Source organism: Drosophila santomea, chromosome 2L, assembly GCF_016746245.2.
Source record: "Drosophila santomea strain STO CAGO 1482 chromosome 2L, Prin_Dsan_1.1, whole genome shotgun sequence".
In the NCBI taxonomy this organism is placed as follows: domain Eukaryota; kingdom Metazoa; phylum Arthropoda; class Insecta; order Diptera; family Drosophilidae; genus Drosophila; species Drosophila santomea.
In genome coordinates this window covers 5,252,686-5,269,984 of record NC_053016.2, presented here as the reverse complement: position 1 = coordinate 5,269,984, position 17,299 = coordinate 5,252,686, and the positions used below count along the sequence as shown (strand labels likewise).

The following is a 17,299-nucleotide window of genomic DNA, read 5'->3' as shown; positions in this document are numbered from 1 at the left end:
AGTTCATAGCTCAATGTAATATAATCAATTTTAATTTGTTCATGCTGATAAGAATATAACTCAATGTAATATAATACATTATCACTTGTACATGGGTCACTGAAATTACATTCATAAATTAAAAGGCATTTTTATACACTACAATGACGTCGACAAGCGTACTTTGCTTATAACCATACATTATCAATAACTTCATTAATAATTGCACGTTTCTAAAAGCTCTCTCCCGATAGACAAACAATATAACAATAACAAAGCAGATGTGGGCGTTACAGATTTTTTTTAAGCAAAACTTAATTAAAGTTTCCGAGATATCTACAGTCAGATGAGTGAACTTGATCGACTCAGGTATGACAGGCTTATTACGGTTTGTTCTCAAACATATTATATTTATGGCAACTACATATATGTTTTTCAATTTTCCGTCCATATTATACGAGGATCACTGTAGTGTCAGTAAAACACATTGCTGTAAGCATACCACAACAACATTTGCTTTTCCACTATAATATGATATTCCAAGAGTGTTTAATACTTATTCTTCTTTAATTATGCATTTTAATTACTCATTTATTTATATTCAGTACATTTTGAAGCGCATCAGGAACTAGTTGACCTCCTCAGTAACCTCGCACAGCTGTTGGGTCATATCCAAATTGTTTAAAGCTTCCTCGTACTTCTGGCGGTGCTCCATCTCAAGCGGATACCAATCGGTGGGTCGACAGGTGCGTTTGAAGCGTTCCCAAAAGGTGCCAGTGCGCTGGTAAAGATGGTACAATCCGTATACAGGAATTGCCAAAATGGGCAAATCTACGAGGACAATGGACATCACGACGACCACGTCTGTGGAAATAGTATGCTTCAAATGGGACAGAAGGATTCCGACGAACTAGTAAGTTAAAAGAAATATGATTATTCTAAACAACAAGCAAATACAATTTAATACAAACCAGACATATGACTAAAAGTATTGGAGCTATGAAGCGGAGTATAAAGACCTTCCAGGAGGCAAAATGCTGGCCCAGCATAAACTCGATATCCCGCTGGAATCGTTCTCGTCCATAGATCCACAAAACCACCAAGAGGAGCAGCAAATGCAGCAGACTATGTGAGAAGAAGGCATCAAGACCCAAAACCGAAAAGAGAACACAGCCATGCTAAAAACGGATAAAGAATATAAGCAATAGACTTTGTGTTATAATATCTTTAATTATTTTTTGTAAATTTGAGTACTTACATTTGTGCAAAAGTAAAGGGAGCATACTGCAATGCCTCCAATTAAGCCAAAAGTTACCTGCTGCTTTCTCACTCTAAGTATTTCAAACTCATCAAACAAACTTTGCAAAACTGTGAATATCTGCGTTGTCTGTAATTATTATTCATGTTTTGTTGTGTGAAATATTAATAACATTCTTTAGATTAATCGAGCATCATTCTGCAGTTGATTTGATGGTTACATTTATATTAGAGTACACTTACCATCACAATTAGAGCAGCTAAAAAGAGCATAGAATAGTAAATAAAAATCCATAGGTTTGGCCAAGCCATTGTGGTCAAGACAGAAGCACTTGACAAATATATCAGCCAATGGCGCATTGAATATGTGTAATGATCACTTTCAGAGAGTTCTGAAAGGTATAATATCAATACAATGTAGATTATACTAAGCTTTAAGTTGCAATTACCATTCAAGTAACATTCCAACATAAAGGTAACCATGCCAAACATGATGTAAATGAAGATCTGTCCAAAGGAAATAATCCAACTATACGACATTATGTTTGTCTTAAACCCATTGAAACTGGACAGGGCTATTACACTGCCCCATCCTGCTCCGAATGCATGAAGGACCATGATAAATGTGGAGGATAGTCCCATGGCCATATTAGCTGAACTTGGAATCACATATCTGTTGAGTCCGTTAATAGCTTCAGGAAGGAACAGGAATCGCACAAAGCACACCAGAAGAAGAACCAGGGTGACAATTACCATGTAGCGTATAAGTTTTCCAAACTTGGCCGTCTCCGAGAATTTATAAAAAATGAATGCAATTACAGCCCAAATGATTGCGAAGAGGCCCACAAAATGCCAAGATAACTCGAAATCCTGATTTGAAACCTCAAGCGCATCCGGATGATATAAAAGTGCAGCAAAGTGATTTTTGTGACCATCATTTATAATTGATCTTTAAAGCGAAAATACATTTTTTAAAACGTTATATTAATACAAAATGAGACTAAGTACTTACTGAAAGTATCGCACGGAAGGTATATGAAAGACTTTAAAAGTGGTGTTGTATTGCGTTTTAAAATCATCCAAGACTAGTTCGTTCTTACAATTCTAAAATATACAAAAGCTCTTAGTCATGAAATCAATTTGTGTATAAACCAATTTTCATACAGTAGCATTTCCATTGTACCAAGAACTCAGCCCTTCACAACTCCATGGTAAGGTGGGTCGGAATGAGTTTATTATGAAGAGCAGAGGAACCGCAGCGAAAATGCTATAGTAAATAAGCATGAAGATAGATAAAAATGCACTCACATATCCCATGCCTGAAATTGAAATTTTAATCATTTAAAGTTTGTGCGAACTTCTATGTTACTTGCCCTTGAAAAATGGCGACAGGCGAAAGGCGGAGATGAACCCGCTGCTGGAAAACTGACCCATGAAGGAGTGAATTACCATGATGGGAACCAGATAAATGGCCATATAGACAAAGTACGACAGTATTCCTAAAACTGATGCAAGCAAATAGAGTATTTAAATACCTTTGTTATGAAACAAATCTCACATTCTGATTTACTTTAAATCAGTCCTGTATTCAAAGAAATTTCGGCTGAATGAGTCATTGCTTTATTTGTCACCTTATGTGAGTACTTAGCAAACAATAAATCCGAAGCTTATCAGAAATATAATATAGGATTCGTTCTAGCATTACTTACTGCCCATGCCGTAGAACATCCAAAACGATGCCACAAAGACATCCAACTTCAAGGCTAATCCAAAGCAGGCGAATAAATAGTCCGTGGGCTTATCCCACTTGCCACGATTGGGATCAGGGGAGAAGGGCTTAAGCCCAATAGCATACGATGTTTCATATGCCATTGTATTAGAATATCACTCAGCCAATTTGTGCACGAAAGTGGATTTAAACAAATTTGTAGATATGTTGTAGATATGTATGTTCAGTAGAGGTATTTTTGTTATATTTCATATGTGCAAACGATCCGCAAGCGCTTTACTTTTTGAGTTTACGGACTAATTAGTAGAACCGATGCCGGCAAACTGAATTGGATTCCGACAGCAGGTCTCTGATAAGCTCGTTCCTTTCGAATAAGATGCTCATGCCCTAACTCAGGCAATGCATACTTGGCCTTTAATCACACACTTTAATCCGATATTCATTTAAAAAAAATTGAGCTATGTAAAGATAATTTCCGAATTTAATTCATATAATAATATCTATATCTGCGTATGTCTCACTTGTGTGCGCTTATCGTCGTACATTGTTAAGTTTATTTACACGTTGACACTCAATACTGATATGCTCGTTCTCGCAGAAAAAGCCGCAAATTTATTTAATCTGGAGGAAAACTCAGGCAGCAATGCAAAAGCATGAAAGACACGTTGATTTCAATTTAATGTCCGCATGAATCGGTGCTACGAAAATAAAACTATTTCATTTTGTTATTAGTTAATTTTATGTAATAATATACATTTACCTAATACGTTAAGGATATGCCTTATTATGCAATAATCAACAGAGAAATTTTAACAAATTCGCTCCAAATATGAACACTTTTTTTCGTTAACTGCAATTATATAATTTGTAATTTTTTTAAGTACGTTTTATTAAAATATATATTTAATTTCGGCATGTATTCGTAGAGCATTTGTATGAAAATATGCGATAAGTGCGCTATGAAAGTAGTTCATAGTGATGACAGCCAATATCAAAAATGCGACACTTAGTTTCTTATACGTTTCCCAAATTCCAAAAAAAAAAAAAATTAAACATTTTCAATGCCTAAAAGGTAAAATTTTATTAGTTCATAACAATATTTTTGGCCGAAGCTTGTTGAACATTTTAGTAGGAAACTACTAAATATCACCAGTATATTGTTCTCTATAGCTAGCATTTGGAAAATATCAGTACAACTTCATTACAAGAACTAACAATCGCCATTACCAATTGATCCGCTTATGTATATACTAGTGTGCGTGTTTGTTATCATGGTTTTTGTATGTGTGTGTGTGTGTGTATAATAAAAGTGAGTTCAGTTCAGTTCATTTGTCAACGCCATTTCATTTTGGCGACGCTTTAAGTATTGAGTTTTGATCTAGAGAGTATTCTATTCGATTTTAGGCACTATTTGGTGTTGGCATTGGCATCTATAACCAGCATCTCCGAGATGCCCATGATTTCCTCGTAAAATCGCCGGTTGTCCGCATCCACCGGATGCCAATCATGTGGAGCGAGGCACTGTTGCAGTCGCTGTCGCCAATCGCCATTCGTCCGACAAACCTTGTAAACCATATAAGACATGGCCGTTAGGAGAATCAAGCCCTGGCTCACGTAAATCAGGACGTCGTGTATGCGATCACGCGTAAATAAATAGGTTAGTTGAAACTGCAAGAAGTAACAAGAACTTAAGTCATATGAAATGCAAAAATAATTGAAATCACAACTTACCAAACACAGTCCCAGAAATATGGGCGTGGCAAAGCGTATAAAGAAAATTTTGAAACTTGAGATCGTTTTGCCTAACATAAACTGTAAGTCGCACTGGAATCTCACGCGTCCATAAACCCAAGTGGTCATCAGCACAAGGATTCCGGAAATAAGCAGCTGTGTAAACACAGCCAAATTAGGAAGTTGAGTCAGCTGACTGAAGCCCAACTGAAAAGGGAAAATAAATATATATATAGATAGAATGCTATCAAAAAAGGTACGATTTCAATCTCACCTGAGTACAAAAATATACAGAGGAGGCTGTGAGGCAGAAGACCAGCGAGGAAATCACTAGGATTCTTTTTGAACGCAATCTCTCGAACTCATCAAACAAGGCAGTAATAACGGACATCATTTGGATGATCTTAAGAAATACAAGTAATTTACAAAATATTTTCACATGAATGCAAAACGAATCTTACCAAGGCACATAGTTCTGATAAAAATATCATGCCGAAGAAGAGAAATCCCCAAAGATTTGGCGTAGTCGTAAATCGTCCAAACAAGTAGGAGAAGCAGAGATACAGGAACTGCATATGATGCTTCTCATCCACATGTAATGGCATCATACCCACGTGATCTATTTAAATAATACAATTTAAAAATTGAAATTGCTTAGTAAAAAATTTGGATGAGCTCCTACCCTCAAAGTGATCATGGGCCACATTGCAGCAGAGCAGTCCCATTAATCCGATGGTGATATGAGTAAGGCACACCCAAATACTCAGTCTTTCGGCATCTCTGCGGAAGTTGTTGTAACTGGACAAGGTTATGATACTGCCCCAACCGGGTCCCAAGGCTCCGCCGGCCATCAGAAGAGCGGTGCGTGCCGTTGCCAGGACGCTGTCAAAGCTATCCAACTGGGGCATCCAATAGTAATCCAGGGTATCAAACGTGACTTGCTCGTGCATAAGTGAGTATAAGAAAACAGCGACGAAGAAGGCGAACATCAGCACGCATGAACATCGCAGAACTTTTCCAATCTAAAACCTATCGCTGCTTAATTACATATATTATTTAATTTATAAGATATACTTACAAAAGCAACTGGCTTGAGCAGCAGGGCCAAAACTACCAGCCAAATGGACAAAACGCCCAGGAGCATGGACCAGGATATGCTCATGGAACTGGAACCTTTTTCAGTAGAGGCAATCGTCGATCTATAGAAATACACAACGTAGGCTATAGCTCACTCTAATGCGAATTCGACTATGACCTACCTGAAAAACTCTACCGTGGAATGAGGATCAACCCTGTAATCCTATAAACACAAACTATCTAATTAACTGAATGTGTAAATATCTAACCCACTTACATCGACGTCGTAGTTCTCGTGCAAGGAACACTCCTGGGTATTCCAACTGTTGTTGCAACTCATCCAGGGTATCACCGGGTGTACTGAATTTACAGTATAGATGAGGGGCACTACAGCTCCGATGCTGTAATAGGTGAGCGTTCCCAGGTTGAGGAACAGAATGGCGTAGCCGATGCCTATAAGTATGCCACATCATTTGAATTATTTGAATCACAGTTTGAAAGTAGTTAAACAGATTTTTCACCTTTAAATATGGGCGCCACGCGAAATGCTGATATTGATCCCGAAGATGAAAACTGTCCCAAAAAGGCTTGGATCAAAAATATTGGCAGCGCGTAAAATAGCATTCCCATTAGGTAGGCGATTATAAACAAAACTAAGAAGAGAAATTTAGAGATTAAATATATGTGTAAGAAATGTATAAGCGATATTATGAGTAATTCAATGTAATATTGTACCCTGATACTCATAATAATTATCTATTGAGTGCACATCGTGTCGTGCACTGTGTCATTACTTAGCTTATCTTAAATATGAAATTAGTAACTTATTGATAACCCACAATTAAATCATTAGAAAAACCTGTTTTGGAGGTAATTAAGGTCGGTTTATGACAGGGATTCTGGAACAGTTGTTTTGATTTTTGCGACTTTTATACGCTGTTCACCTTATCGCTCGCAAAAATGATTACTTTTCAAAGTAAACGCAAAAAGCCGCCATTAACGCAGCTCTGATAACCTTTGCCTTAGTTAATTGAATTTTATTGATAACCAACAGTTATGGGATCAAGTAAAGGGGATAACCGTCAGCAAATACACTGCAACAAATTATTGAAAATTTCTATTCAAGAGTGTTAAACGGCACTTTCTGATTTTTAGTTAATATTAGTTAATTTATTAATGAGTTAACATAAATTTAAATTGCTCTTAAATAGTAATGCCATAAAAGCTATTATATAAACCCCTTTCATTATTTTTTATACAATAAAGTACATATACTACTAAGTTTTTTGTAAGTGTACCCACTTATAAAGTGCACTTTACTCAGCCTTTAGCCATTGTTAAGGGTACTTACGCCAACCGCCATGAAGTATTCCAAAAGTGGAGAGCTCGGAGAAGATCAGCGAACTGAAGGCATGTGTGCAGCTGGCAAAGTAGAAGTCCGCCGATTTGGCCCAACGGCCCCGACATTTATCATGCCGATATGGTCGCTCCAGGGTATCATACGCACTGCCCGATCGCACGGCCATGCTGTGCACCTGCCGGCTTCGGATTCGACGTGCGGCTTGGGCCAAACCGCCTCCCATTCCGCCACCCGACTCCGTTTCCACTGGTTCGCCGGTAAAATCACTGGGCAGTTCTGTGCCATGTTCACTATTCTCACAGTCGCCCAGGAGCATGCAATTGTTGAGCTGCTCACCGCAGATGCCCTTCATGTTGGGTCATCAGGTGAAACGGTGCTGGCCAGGTGAGAAAACCACACAACACACTCGACACTGATGGCTCAGTTAAAATTATCCAGATTCTGTTTGTTTTAAGTTCATGCCGATTTGTTCCGCTTTTGTTTTGCTTTTTGTGTTTTTTTCTTCGTTTTTTTGGCAGTCTGACCTAGTATTCAGCAGAGTTTTTCTGGGTCACTTCACGAAGAGCAAGTTGTAGAGATGCGAGCTTCAGATTATCTTCTAATAGCTTGCTATTGCCGCCAGCGGATTCCCGTCGCACTTCTAAATCTTATTTGAAATTAAGCCCGATTTTGATTACTCCGGGCGCCAAGCAATCAGCTCCGATGCTCAGCGGCAAATGATGCTATTTAATGGGAATTGCCGTTCTCAAGCTACGCCAAATGAAGCAGTATTATAGGCACCACCAACAACAAAGAGCCGAACAACAACTCACAAATTTAATTAAATATATACATAAGTCTTTCTACGTAGTTTTTTCGTGCAATGCGTATGTGAGTGCCATTGAGTGTGCAGTGATTATATACGAAGCACAGTGGTACGCATGTCAAACAAAAATGAATATATTTAAAATGATTTGAGGAAATTAAAATTTAAAAATTACAAAAAAAAAAATTTGTTTTTTTGGAAATTATTTTTTTGTAAAAAATACCTCCAAAAATATTTGATATGATAAACAGCCCTGAGAAAAACGGCGCCTTAAAAAGTTATATTTCAAAATGGTTTTTAGAATGGAAGAAAATATTTTTTAATATATAATATTAGCCACAAGACTGCATTAAGTTGTTCCATCTACTTATTGTTTTCCTCTAAATAGCCGGTAGCTATTCTATTATCAGTACCGCCAAACAAAGAAAATTCCATCTGAAGGGGAAATCAAAACAAAAGAAAATGTATTTTTAAAAACAAAGCCATCGAATTGAATCAAATCGAATCGAATCGCATCGCATCGAAGCACAACAAAGCCGATAAAAATGAATGGAAGAGAGAGAGTGCGAGAGGTGAAGAGAAACGAAACCAAAGGAATGGCAAATGGGCATAAACGGGGGCAATGGACAGCTGATGGCGCTCTCTCCCACCCCCACTTGCACTCTCTTCGCTCTCAATGCCGCTGGCCTACGGAGCGTATACTTGACATTGCTCATACGTACCATGGGCTGCGAGGAAGAGACAGCTCTCGTATTTTCTCTGGCCAAAAACATTTCAACAAGTAAAGCGATAGGTGGTGATGGGTTGGGGGCGTTTTAAAGGGTGTGTGAAAATCAGCTGTTTTTTGTTGTGAGCTGTGGAAATTGTGTAATTCAAGCAAAATTTTCTGCCCCTACACTTTCTGCTTTCGATGTTCACGCTTGTACTGGCCGCTGATGACGCTGCTAATTTGGTGTGGATCCATTTATGAGTAAATTAGTGAGTGCACCGAATGCGGCGAACGTGTCCAATTACTCGTATCGAAATGTTTACAAACAAACACTCAAGTGTGCGCAATAAATTTGCGAAAAAACATTTGAAATGGCCAAGAGGAAAGCACAAGCAAATATATGCACAGCGAAAAAATGTTGGTCAGGCATTCAAAGACACCAATTTTTTCATTAAATTGGATGCAGATGTTTTGAATTATATAAAATGAATGCTAACTAAAGAACATAGTGTTTGCTTATAATCTCTTTGGAGTTTACCTTGTAAACTGACTAGATAAGGGAATGACCATCTATTTGGGTATTTTTTTTTTGAGTGTGCCTGCTTGCGTTCAAAAGACGCAAAAAGTTGGCGTCTCAAGTGTTGGCCAAGTCTGTGGGCAGTACCTTGCCCTCCCATCGTAGCTCCAACCCATTTTCACAATTTTCCGCCCGTCAAGAAGACTACGCATACATAGATAGCGATATTGGCGCCACATAAACTCAATGTGTCCCCTTATCGTACGTTTTGTAATCTCGACCATCTGAAACTCACATTTGCATGCACCTGCAAACAGTGCACTTTTCTATTTCGTTCAGGCGACAAATTTTCCAATCACGCACAAAACCCCTGCAAAACCAGCACTGCGCGAATGTTAATCCGAACCCGAATCTCGATCCGAACCCAAATCGGAAAATGCTGCGACTGCGACGCACGTTGTCGGCGCGTCTGCCAGCGAACGACTGAAAACTGAAGAGTGAAAACACAGCCAGATAGTCGCCGAATGTCAGGCGAATGTGAGTGTTGCTGTTGCTGCTGCTGTTGCTGTTGTTGCTGATGTTGCTGTTGCGACTGCTGCTGTTGCTGCCGCTGTTGTTGCTGTTTTTGCTGCTGCTGCTGTGTTACTGCAGATGTTGCTGCTGTCTCTTATCGCAGCTGCTGCTGTGCGCTGCTTTTACTCTTCGGGAGAAATGCAAAGAGTGACAGAAAGAAAGAGTAACAGCTATGGGTTCACTTTTCAAACGCTTTGAGTTCGAAGAAGTTCTATTGGGTTTAAAAATATATAAGCTATATATTGCTATTTCTAAGCCTTTATTTTAACTAATAGAACATACAACAGAGAATATCCAATCTTCCACATACATATATGTTTATTACAGACTCACAGCGCTATTCTATTGTTTTATATACACCGCTTAATAAGCGATTCAACTTGCAACTCATAACACTCAGCATATCAAATCGATTTCGAATTAATCTTTTTTATATACCACCAAATTGCTTGCGATTATTACATTAAATTAAGTACGTTCAAAGTGGTAATTATCTATACCATGTCGTATCAATTTTCTAAATTGCATATAGCAACTAGCATAAGAGCAGGCCAAATTCGTATTGACCCCCGCGACTTCTGTGCGATTTTCTCTTTGCCGGTCAATTACCGGCTATGGCCAAAACGAAGCCCAGTAGGAAATTTCTTGCCATTTTCGAGTCGGACTCCAAGTAAGGGGAGACTGTCGACACGATTGACGCTTGACTCTTGGCCGCCGGCGTACAATAAATCATTGCCGTCTGTTCAATACAACAGATTGAATCGCAAGACGGTGCACAGAAATGAAATTCAATAATTTTAGAAAAATATAAGAAATAATATATACTAATATCATACTCAAATAACAACATTTTAAAGGTAAAGCACTTGTGTACATTGAATTTTGATAAGCATATATAGTGCACTTGTATACTAATATATATTTGATCAATTTTTTTTCAGTGCATTGAAATGGAGGTGTGGTGGGAAAAAGTTGAAGGAAGTTCGAGGGGGACTGCTATTGATACACTGACGCATTTCATTCAACGGCCAAATGCGGCAACAAAATCGCAACTATAAACATGAACAACAAGCGCGAGACTTTGTAAGCCGCAGTTGAAACTCGAAGGGGGAAAATAAAAAAGGGGCTGGCAAAGTGGGAGGGGAAAATCACGCAACAGTTGGACCCTGCTACAGCAAATCAAATGATATGGAGTGGAAAACAAGCTCGATTTGATTTGTGGCTGCATTTCGCATTGAACGCAGTTGGAGACTTTGCGCATGCGCATGAACTTGACATTTCAGCGTTCGATCCGATTGCTTTGCTCTAATCACACTTTATTATGGAGGAAGGGGCTCCAGCGTGGTGTCAATTTGAGGCAATGAGTCAATTAATTGCATTAGGAGGCGTAAAAATGCGATGATAATAGATTGAGAGCCAATGGGCTTTGTATACTTATTTACTGTGCCTGTGGGAATATGCCAGGCACGAACTATTTATTTACATTTTCGCTTGACCGAAACACTTTGTATATACATATACCTTATCACTAAGTATGGCTTTAGCAAACGAATAATATTTTCTAATGTTCCGATCTTATTTTATTCTAATTCCCAACTCTTCAATAGTCATGAATCATTTCCCAAAATAAAACCTTCATACTTTAGTTACATTTTCTTTATTGGCAAGATGTACAAGCATTTCCTTCCGGAATGCACTCGTCATTCCGTGCGAAGGAAAACTCTAGGGGCTTTTTCACAGGAATGCTTGGAAAATGTATGCTAAATAAATAGGTAAGCGAGAGAGAAAGAGGCAGCCACAAACGTGGCCGAGTGCTTGGGTCGAAAGGGAATTTTGATGACTCCGTTTTTGGGCCAGGTATGAAAGGATCCTGTTCAGGTGCTAGGTGTGAGTACCCTGTCTATATATGTCTATATATACAATGTATTTACAAAACAGTGTTGTGGGGTACCCCAGTTCGATAGCGGGGCTTGCCCATCAATGGCAGTTTCCGTGGTAGAGGCAATGGTCGGATCGGCAAGAGGATTAAAACGTAGTATCCTTCTTACAAGGTTCCGGGAGCGGGAGCGGCATTGATGGAGGCCACCGACTGGATGTGTCCGGCCAGAGGAGCGGTGTGGATGGCACCGCGGGTCTGGGCAGTATAGACGCCACTGTGGGCCACTGGGGCCACGACGACGGAGGGAGCATGAGCGGCAACCACAGCGGGAGCGGCGGCAGCAACCACGGCAGGAGCGGCGGCATGGATCGCTGCTGGAGGCCACGAGGCCACGTTCACGGCGGCGGGCCAGTGGGCGGCGGGAACGGCCCAGGGAGAGGCCACCACAGCGGGTCCGGAAACGGCGGTGTAGGACAGTCCATGTCCAGCCACCTGGGACAGCAGGGGGATCACCGACGACTGCACGCCCATGGCGAGGGCCAAAGTGAAGATAACGGCGACGGCGAACTGTTAAATCAAAAGTTTTATTTAGTTAGTTTTGAAGTTTAATATTCGTACTTTAAACTTGTAAAAGAATTTTATGTAAATTTGATTTCTTTGATTGGATTTAGGATTTTGAAGTCTTGGAACCAAAACTTCCTTGTAGAATTACTAAGCCATGCCGTTATGTTTTTGTTAACTATCAGGATAAGTCCGTTTGATAACTCACTTTCATGGTGGTGTTTGTGGGTTTTGGTTTGCGCTCTGGTTGAACTCTTGTTCTGAACTGATCTGTCAACGGAGCTGCCGGCCAGTTTTATACCCCACTGCTGACCACACCAGCTATGGAAAGCCGCCAAGTCGGAGGGTTCATGAAAGTGAGAGTTCACACACCATGACACGGTGGACACTGCTGACACTGCTCCGCATGCATATGATCAGCTCTAATGACATGCCTCGGATCTGAACGGATCGGATTGGATCGTATCGGATCGGATCAAACGGCTAGGTTGAACGCCTTCAAAGCGGTTTTGTTTAAGAACTAGTTCTACACCTACTTTGTTATTAGCTTATTGTAATAATGGAGATACTTAAATGTATCAAAGAAAATTTGTTAAGGAACATCAAAAACAATGAGAAAGATACAATAAGTTTGCTAAATTTGTATACTTAAGCTAATGAAAATGATCTAACTCGATAGTGAACCACCGTATTCGCAGCACTCAAACTTGCACCGCCACAGAAAAATGCATTCTCGGTGAGTGTGTTTCCATCTCCGTGGCCATGTGGGTCCCACTGTCGAAGTGAGTGGCCCAACCCACTTTTAAGCTGCAGTTCCGGTAAGTTGATTTTCACTCCATCACACCGCCACTTTAATTACTTAATTGTTGTTTGTGCGCGATTAGCATTTCAGTATGATTTATAACACGATTCCAATTATGGAGCGATTCGTATCCTGTATAAGGTCGGCTAATATCTGATTTATGTCTCTAAAGGGTTAATGATATGCGAGGTACAGCCCACTTCATCGACTGATATTGAAATATAATTATGGGATATTAAAAATGTTTAAATATATTAGTCCATTTACACAGAACAAAAACCTTAACCTGCGTTAATTATATTAAAAAAAAAACGTTTAAGCTGAACAGTTTAAGTTCAATTATAATCAATTGAAACAATATAGCTATTTTAAATTAAAGGGACAATAGTTAACTCTGTGTGTTTATGCGCTGCACTTTTCACGCATTTCGTTTCATGATGATGAAAACTTTGTGTGTGCTTGTAATTGTGTTGATCATAAATTAACCAAAAGTTGCAATAAGCACAGCTGTTAGGCATTCCAGGCTTATCCGCTTTTCGAGGCTATTGCCCTTATTATTTCCACCTTCGATTACCTAATGGAATCGACATTGCGCAACATTCAATTTTCTGAAATGGGGCTGGAGCGTGGGTGTCTGCCGCCTGGAACAGCCCACATAAACATATCGCAAACCCATTAGGTGCCGCAATTAAGTCAGACTTTAGTGCAAATTTAGCAAATTTATCCCAGCAAAGACAATTCAATTACTGCAGAAGGGGGAAAACTCGTTTCGTTGCCAATGTGGGTGAGATCGATTCAGTCTTGGCAAAATCTCTTGGCAGACACCGAAAAAAAGGTTCAAGTTGAATTCTTGCGCTGCGATGATAATCTGTAATTAGTGGCTGCTATAATTTACTCTGGGTGCCAATTATTTTGCTGTACCAGAAGCCCAGGTGCTGACTGAAACCGAAACTTGGTCTCTGTGCGATCTGTAATTAGCGCTAAGCGTTTGCATAATTAAGCATACGCCCTGTGGCCCAATACGTGCATATGAGCTGACTCTGTTCCAATTAACTTGATCTAATGACCATTGGCCCCCAGCTTGACTACCGTTCAGCTGTGGCCAATAGCATTGCCAAGCAAATTAGGACTGTCACTATAATAATAGACACTTAAAGACAAAGACACATTTGATCTAGACATTCTTGGCAGATATGAAATCAATTGAACAATTTGTCGGTTTTTCAAGGTCGAGCAGGTGCAAACAAAAGCGCCAAGGTTATAATAAACTAATATGTAGTTTATCTTTTAGTTGTATTTAATGATGGCTAAGCCGTCATTCAAATGTGGCATTGTTTGATGTTGCTTAACAACAGAATGAGTCTAAATAATAGAACCAAACATTAAACGTAACCAGAATTCTCGCCATGATAACACTATTTCACGAATTATGTCTAAATTGAATTCCTAGCCTGATATTTTGTATTTTTAAGAAAACATACATCAAGAATAAAATATTTACATTAATCTGAACTTTAAACTTTCGGTTCAGAAAAGTCTTTAAAAATGTTTTCACTATAGTTTATAATTATATTTGAATTGAAAATTATTCCTAGTTCTAGCCTAGTTACGCCTAAGATTGTTTTTAAAAAGACTTATACATCAAGAATAAAACTTTTGCTTCAGCAAAATGTCTCAAGTTTTATGGCAAGAATTTTTAAAAATGCCACCATTGTTTTACCCCATATTTGCAAAAACACAATATTTAGTTCGTATACAAAACGCTGATTGCTTTTATTTATAACGCTTTCGTCAATCTTTACATTGTTGCAGATTACTAGAATACAATGGGATATTTACAGGTTGACAGGGCATATCTAGGGCGATATGCCAGATAGTGATAGATATAGAAGTGTACAGATATAGTTGTATTTTAGAGTAGAGTAGCGAAAGAGAGAGAGCAGATGGGAAGTATTTGAAGAGTTCTCAAAAAATAAAATTAACATGCTGTCGTTTGTTGGTTTGTTGTAGTTGTTGTAATTGCTGTTGGACTTATATATTGCTGAGTGCGTTGGGAAATGTCCAGAGGATATGGACATGGACCCAAGATCAGGATCGTGTTCGTATCATGGGAAAGGGGGGGCGGGGAGACTAAGAGCGGTGTGCTTAACAATAAGTGTACAGAGAGAGATGGGTATTCATCCGGTTGGAGTAGTCGTGGAAAGTCGCTGAAGCAGTTGGAGATCAGTTATACTGCCATCCATCCGCTCCGTTTGGCATCGGTTTGGGTATGGTATTTACTCCATCACTCCCGACTTACAGAGTTCCGGGGGCAGGGGCCACGTTCACGGAGGTGGCGGAGTTGATGTGTCCAGCGAGAGGAGCGGTGTGGATGGCACCACGGGTCTTGGCCACATAGACGCCCTCATGGCCATGGCCGGCGGCGAGACCAGGTCCCTGAGCCAGGTTGATTCCGGGAACAGCAGCGCCGTGCCAGCCGGCACCGGTCAGACCCCAGGGAGCAGCGCTGGCATGGACGGCAACGGCGGCAGGGGCACCCCAGTGAGCACCGTTCCAGGCGCCGTTCCAGGCACCGTTCCAGGCACCATTCCAGGCTCCATTCCACAGACCAGCTCCATGGGCCACGGGGCTCACATAGGAGACACCGGGAGCGATCTGGGCCCAAGAGGCATGAGCTCCAGCCAGGGCGCACACGAACATGACTACGGCAACGGCGAACTGGAAAACGATTTAAGAATCGCAATTAGTTGCAAGATTCCAAGGATTGTTCTTTTAAAAACAATTGAACGTTTTTGAAAATTCTAAAACGATTTTAGAACACTCCTGGCGATGTCCTCACCTTCATGTTGTTTGTTTTGGGGTGGGTGTTGAAGTTGGGTTGTTGAAGGAGAAGTGCTTGTTGAATACTCAGCGAACGAGTTGATTCTGATTTCGACTACCAAATTGTGGCAACTTATATACGAAAAACGCGGCGCGGACTTTGCTTCGCTTTTCCAAATCCAAAACCGAAACCTGCCCCCCAAGTCATGAAAAAAAATATATATCAAAATGCGCCAGAGAGGCGAATGGCGCGAGAGGCTCTGCTCTAGAGACGTCGACGCCCAAGCCCAAGTCTCGGGCAGAATTGGAGTACCCATACCCATACGCATACCATACCCATACCATACCCATACCCATAGCCACTGTGGTAGATCCGCTCCGGGTTTTGGCCTTTCACTGCCCAGCTGCTCGAAGATCTCTGCCTTGGGTGCTGCTTCCCGTTCCCCCAACCCCTGCGCCCCCTTCCCTCTCTCAGCTGACCACCACCCCCTAAGCCACGCCCCTCTCACCAACGAAAAGGGGGCGGAGGGCGTCAATGATTGCGCAAATTACCACAGTCTAGCCTGCACAGCTTGAAACATAAAAAACACAATATTAGCCATAAATGTTAAGTCCCTAACGAAAACTGAGCATTTAAAATATATTATCCTTGTAAAACAAAATTCAAATGGTTATAAACTTAACTCCTATAATCATATTATTGAATGTTTAAACATTTTTACAAATAAGATAATTCCAAATAAAATACATTTTGTATTTATTTTGAGATTGTAATGTATTTATAGTTTAGCCAGTCAACTAAAGAAATTAATTCCATTTAAAATGTAAATTCAATTTCTCTTATCTGTAGAGCTTGGTCCAAATGCATTGCAGGAGGCTTGACTGTATTACCAAGAATTTACAGCCGAGGGTGAAACACAAACACACATAAACATAAACATAAACGTAGATATTGAGCCAACACAATCGGCTGGCTCCATCAGCGGCTTGAAAATTGCCACAAACACCAAACAAATTATATTGATAAAGCACAAACACATTTAAAAAGTCATAAGCATGTGGCCCAAAGCATTCAATTTGCAATGGCACAGACCAAAGTTTCTGCTGCATTAGCTTTCAGAATTCTTTGTTGCAATTATATATTTCGCTGGTATTGGTGTCTTTGGCTTGCAGCATGGGGCACGGAATTTCTGTACAGTAAAATAAAGTAAAGTACAAAAAAGTCGCGTGCCTACACTGCAATAACAATTGCTTTGCCCCAAGGCAGACTTAGAATCTAGCCTCTGCAATTACTTAATCAATGCACAATATTAATTGAGCTTTAAATGCCAAAAACTTAGTCAGTCGTAAAATCATTCTAGAATGGTTTGCAGTTTTATTTCCCTGAACAATCAGTGCTGGAACCCTTAAAAAAACACACACACCTGCATGTAGCAATTAAATGTTGGTAACCTATTTCAAAATCGATTTATGGACAGTCAATAGTTTCCTTATCGTAAA

At 39.9% G+C, this 17,299-nt stretch overlaps 4 protein-coding genes across 4 annotated transcripts; all 4 read right to left on the bottom strand.

The window, feature by feature from the left end:
* Positions 1-607: 607 nt before the first annotated feature.
* On the bottom strand, positions 608-3,179 carry LOC120452070 (sodium- and chloride-dependent neutral and basic amino acid transporter B(0+)-like). Its single transcript, XM_039636136.2, has 9 exons — positions 2,946-3,179; positions 2,610-2,741; positions 2,401-2,555; positions 2,249-2,340; positions 1,686-2,185; positions 1,480-1,628; positions 1,238-1,366; positions 951-1,157; positions 608-889 (listed from the first exon to the last, which is right to left on the bottom strand). Exons 1-9 carry the CDS (start codon positions 3,106-3,108, stop codon positions 608-610), a joined length of 1,809 nt encoding a protein of 602 aa, XP_039492070.1. The 5' UTR covers positions 3,109-3,179.
* Positions 3,180-4,020: 841 nt separating this feature from the next.
* On the bottom strand, positions 4,021-9,656 carry LOC120452041 (sodium- and chloride-dependent glycine transporter 1). Its single transcript, XM_039636097.2, has 11 exons — positions 9,460-9,656; positions 7,125-7,779; positions 6,295-6,426; positions 6,051-6,226; positions 5,956-5,996; positions 5,775-5,895; positions 5,379-5,718; positions 5,158-5,315; positions 4,971-5,099; positions 4,697-4,903; positions 4,021-4,633 (listed from the first exon to the last, which is right to left on the bottom strand). Exons 2-11 carry the CDS (start codon positions 7,483-7,485, stop codon positions 4,373-4,375), a joined length of 1,926 nt encoding a protein of 641 aa, XP_039492031.1. The 5' UTR covers positions 7,486-7,779; positions 9,460-9,656; the 3' UTR covers positions 4,021-4,372.
* Positions 9,657-11,378: 1,722 nt separating this feature from the next.
* On the bottom strand, positions 11,379-12,508 carry LOC120458674 (adult cuticle protein 1). The gene is made up of 2 exons (XM_039646410.1): positions 12,386-12,508; positions 11,379-12,183 (listed from the first exon to the last, which is right to left on the bottom strand). The coding sequence occupies exons 1-2, from the start codon at positions 12,389-12,391 to the stop codon at positions 11,782-11,784; spliced, it is 408 nt and encodes a 135-aa protein (XP_039502344.1). The 5' UTR covers positions 12,392-12,508; the 3' UTR covers positions 11,379-11,781.
* A 2,214-nt stretch (positions 12,509-14,722) lies between these two features.
* LOC120458684 (adult cuticle protein 1) lies at positions 14,723-15,927 on the bottom strand. The gene is made up of 2 exons (XM_039646421.1): positions 15,819-15,927; positions 14,723-15,697 (listed from the first exon to the last, which is right to left on the bottom strand). The coding sequence occupies exons 1-2, from the start codon at positions 15,822-15,824 to the stop codon at positions 15,275-15,277; spliced, it is 429 nt and encodes a 142-aa protein (XP_039502355.1). The 5' UTR covers positions 15,825-15,927; the 3' UTR covers positions 14,723-15,274.
* Between the last annotated feature and the right edge of the window lie 1,372 nt (positions 15,928-17,299).

What these genes read in the sequence shown, in the direction of transcription:
- LOC120452070 (XM_039636136.2), bottom strand. Translation starts at nt 3,108, where the DNA reads ATGGCATATGAAACATCGTATGCTATTGGGCTTAAGCCCTTCTCCCCT. An exon ending in TAGCTGCTCTAATTGTGATG is followed by an intron (nt 1,367 to 1,479) that starts GTAAGTGTACTC and finishes TAATAATTACAG; the next exon opens with ACAACGCAGATATTCACAGT. An exon ending in CCCTTTACTTTTGCACAAAT is followed by an intron (nt 1,158 to 1,237) that starts GTAAGTACTCAA and finishes ATCCGTTTTTAG; the next exon opens with CATGGCTGTGTTCTCTTTTC.
- LOC120452041 (XM_039636097.2), bottom strand. Translation starts at nt 7,485, where the DNA reads ATGAAGGGCATCTGCGGTGAGCAGCTCAACAATTGCATGCTCCTGGGC. An exon ending in TATCAGAACTATGTGCCTTG is followed by an intron (nt 5,100 to 5,157) that starts GTAAGATTCGTT and finishes GTATTTCTTAAG; the next exon opens with ATCATCCAAATGATGTCCGT. An exon ending in CTGTATATTTTTGTACTCAG is followed by an intron (nt 4,904 to 4,970) that starts GTGAGATTGAAA and finishes TTCCCTTTTCAG; the next exon opens with TTGGGCTTCAGTCAGCTGAC.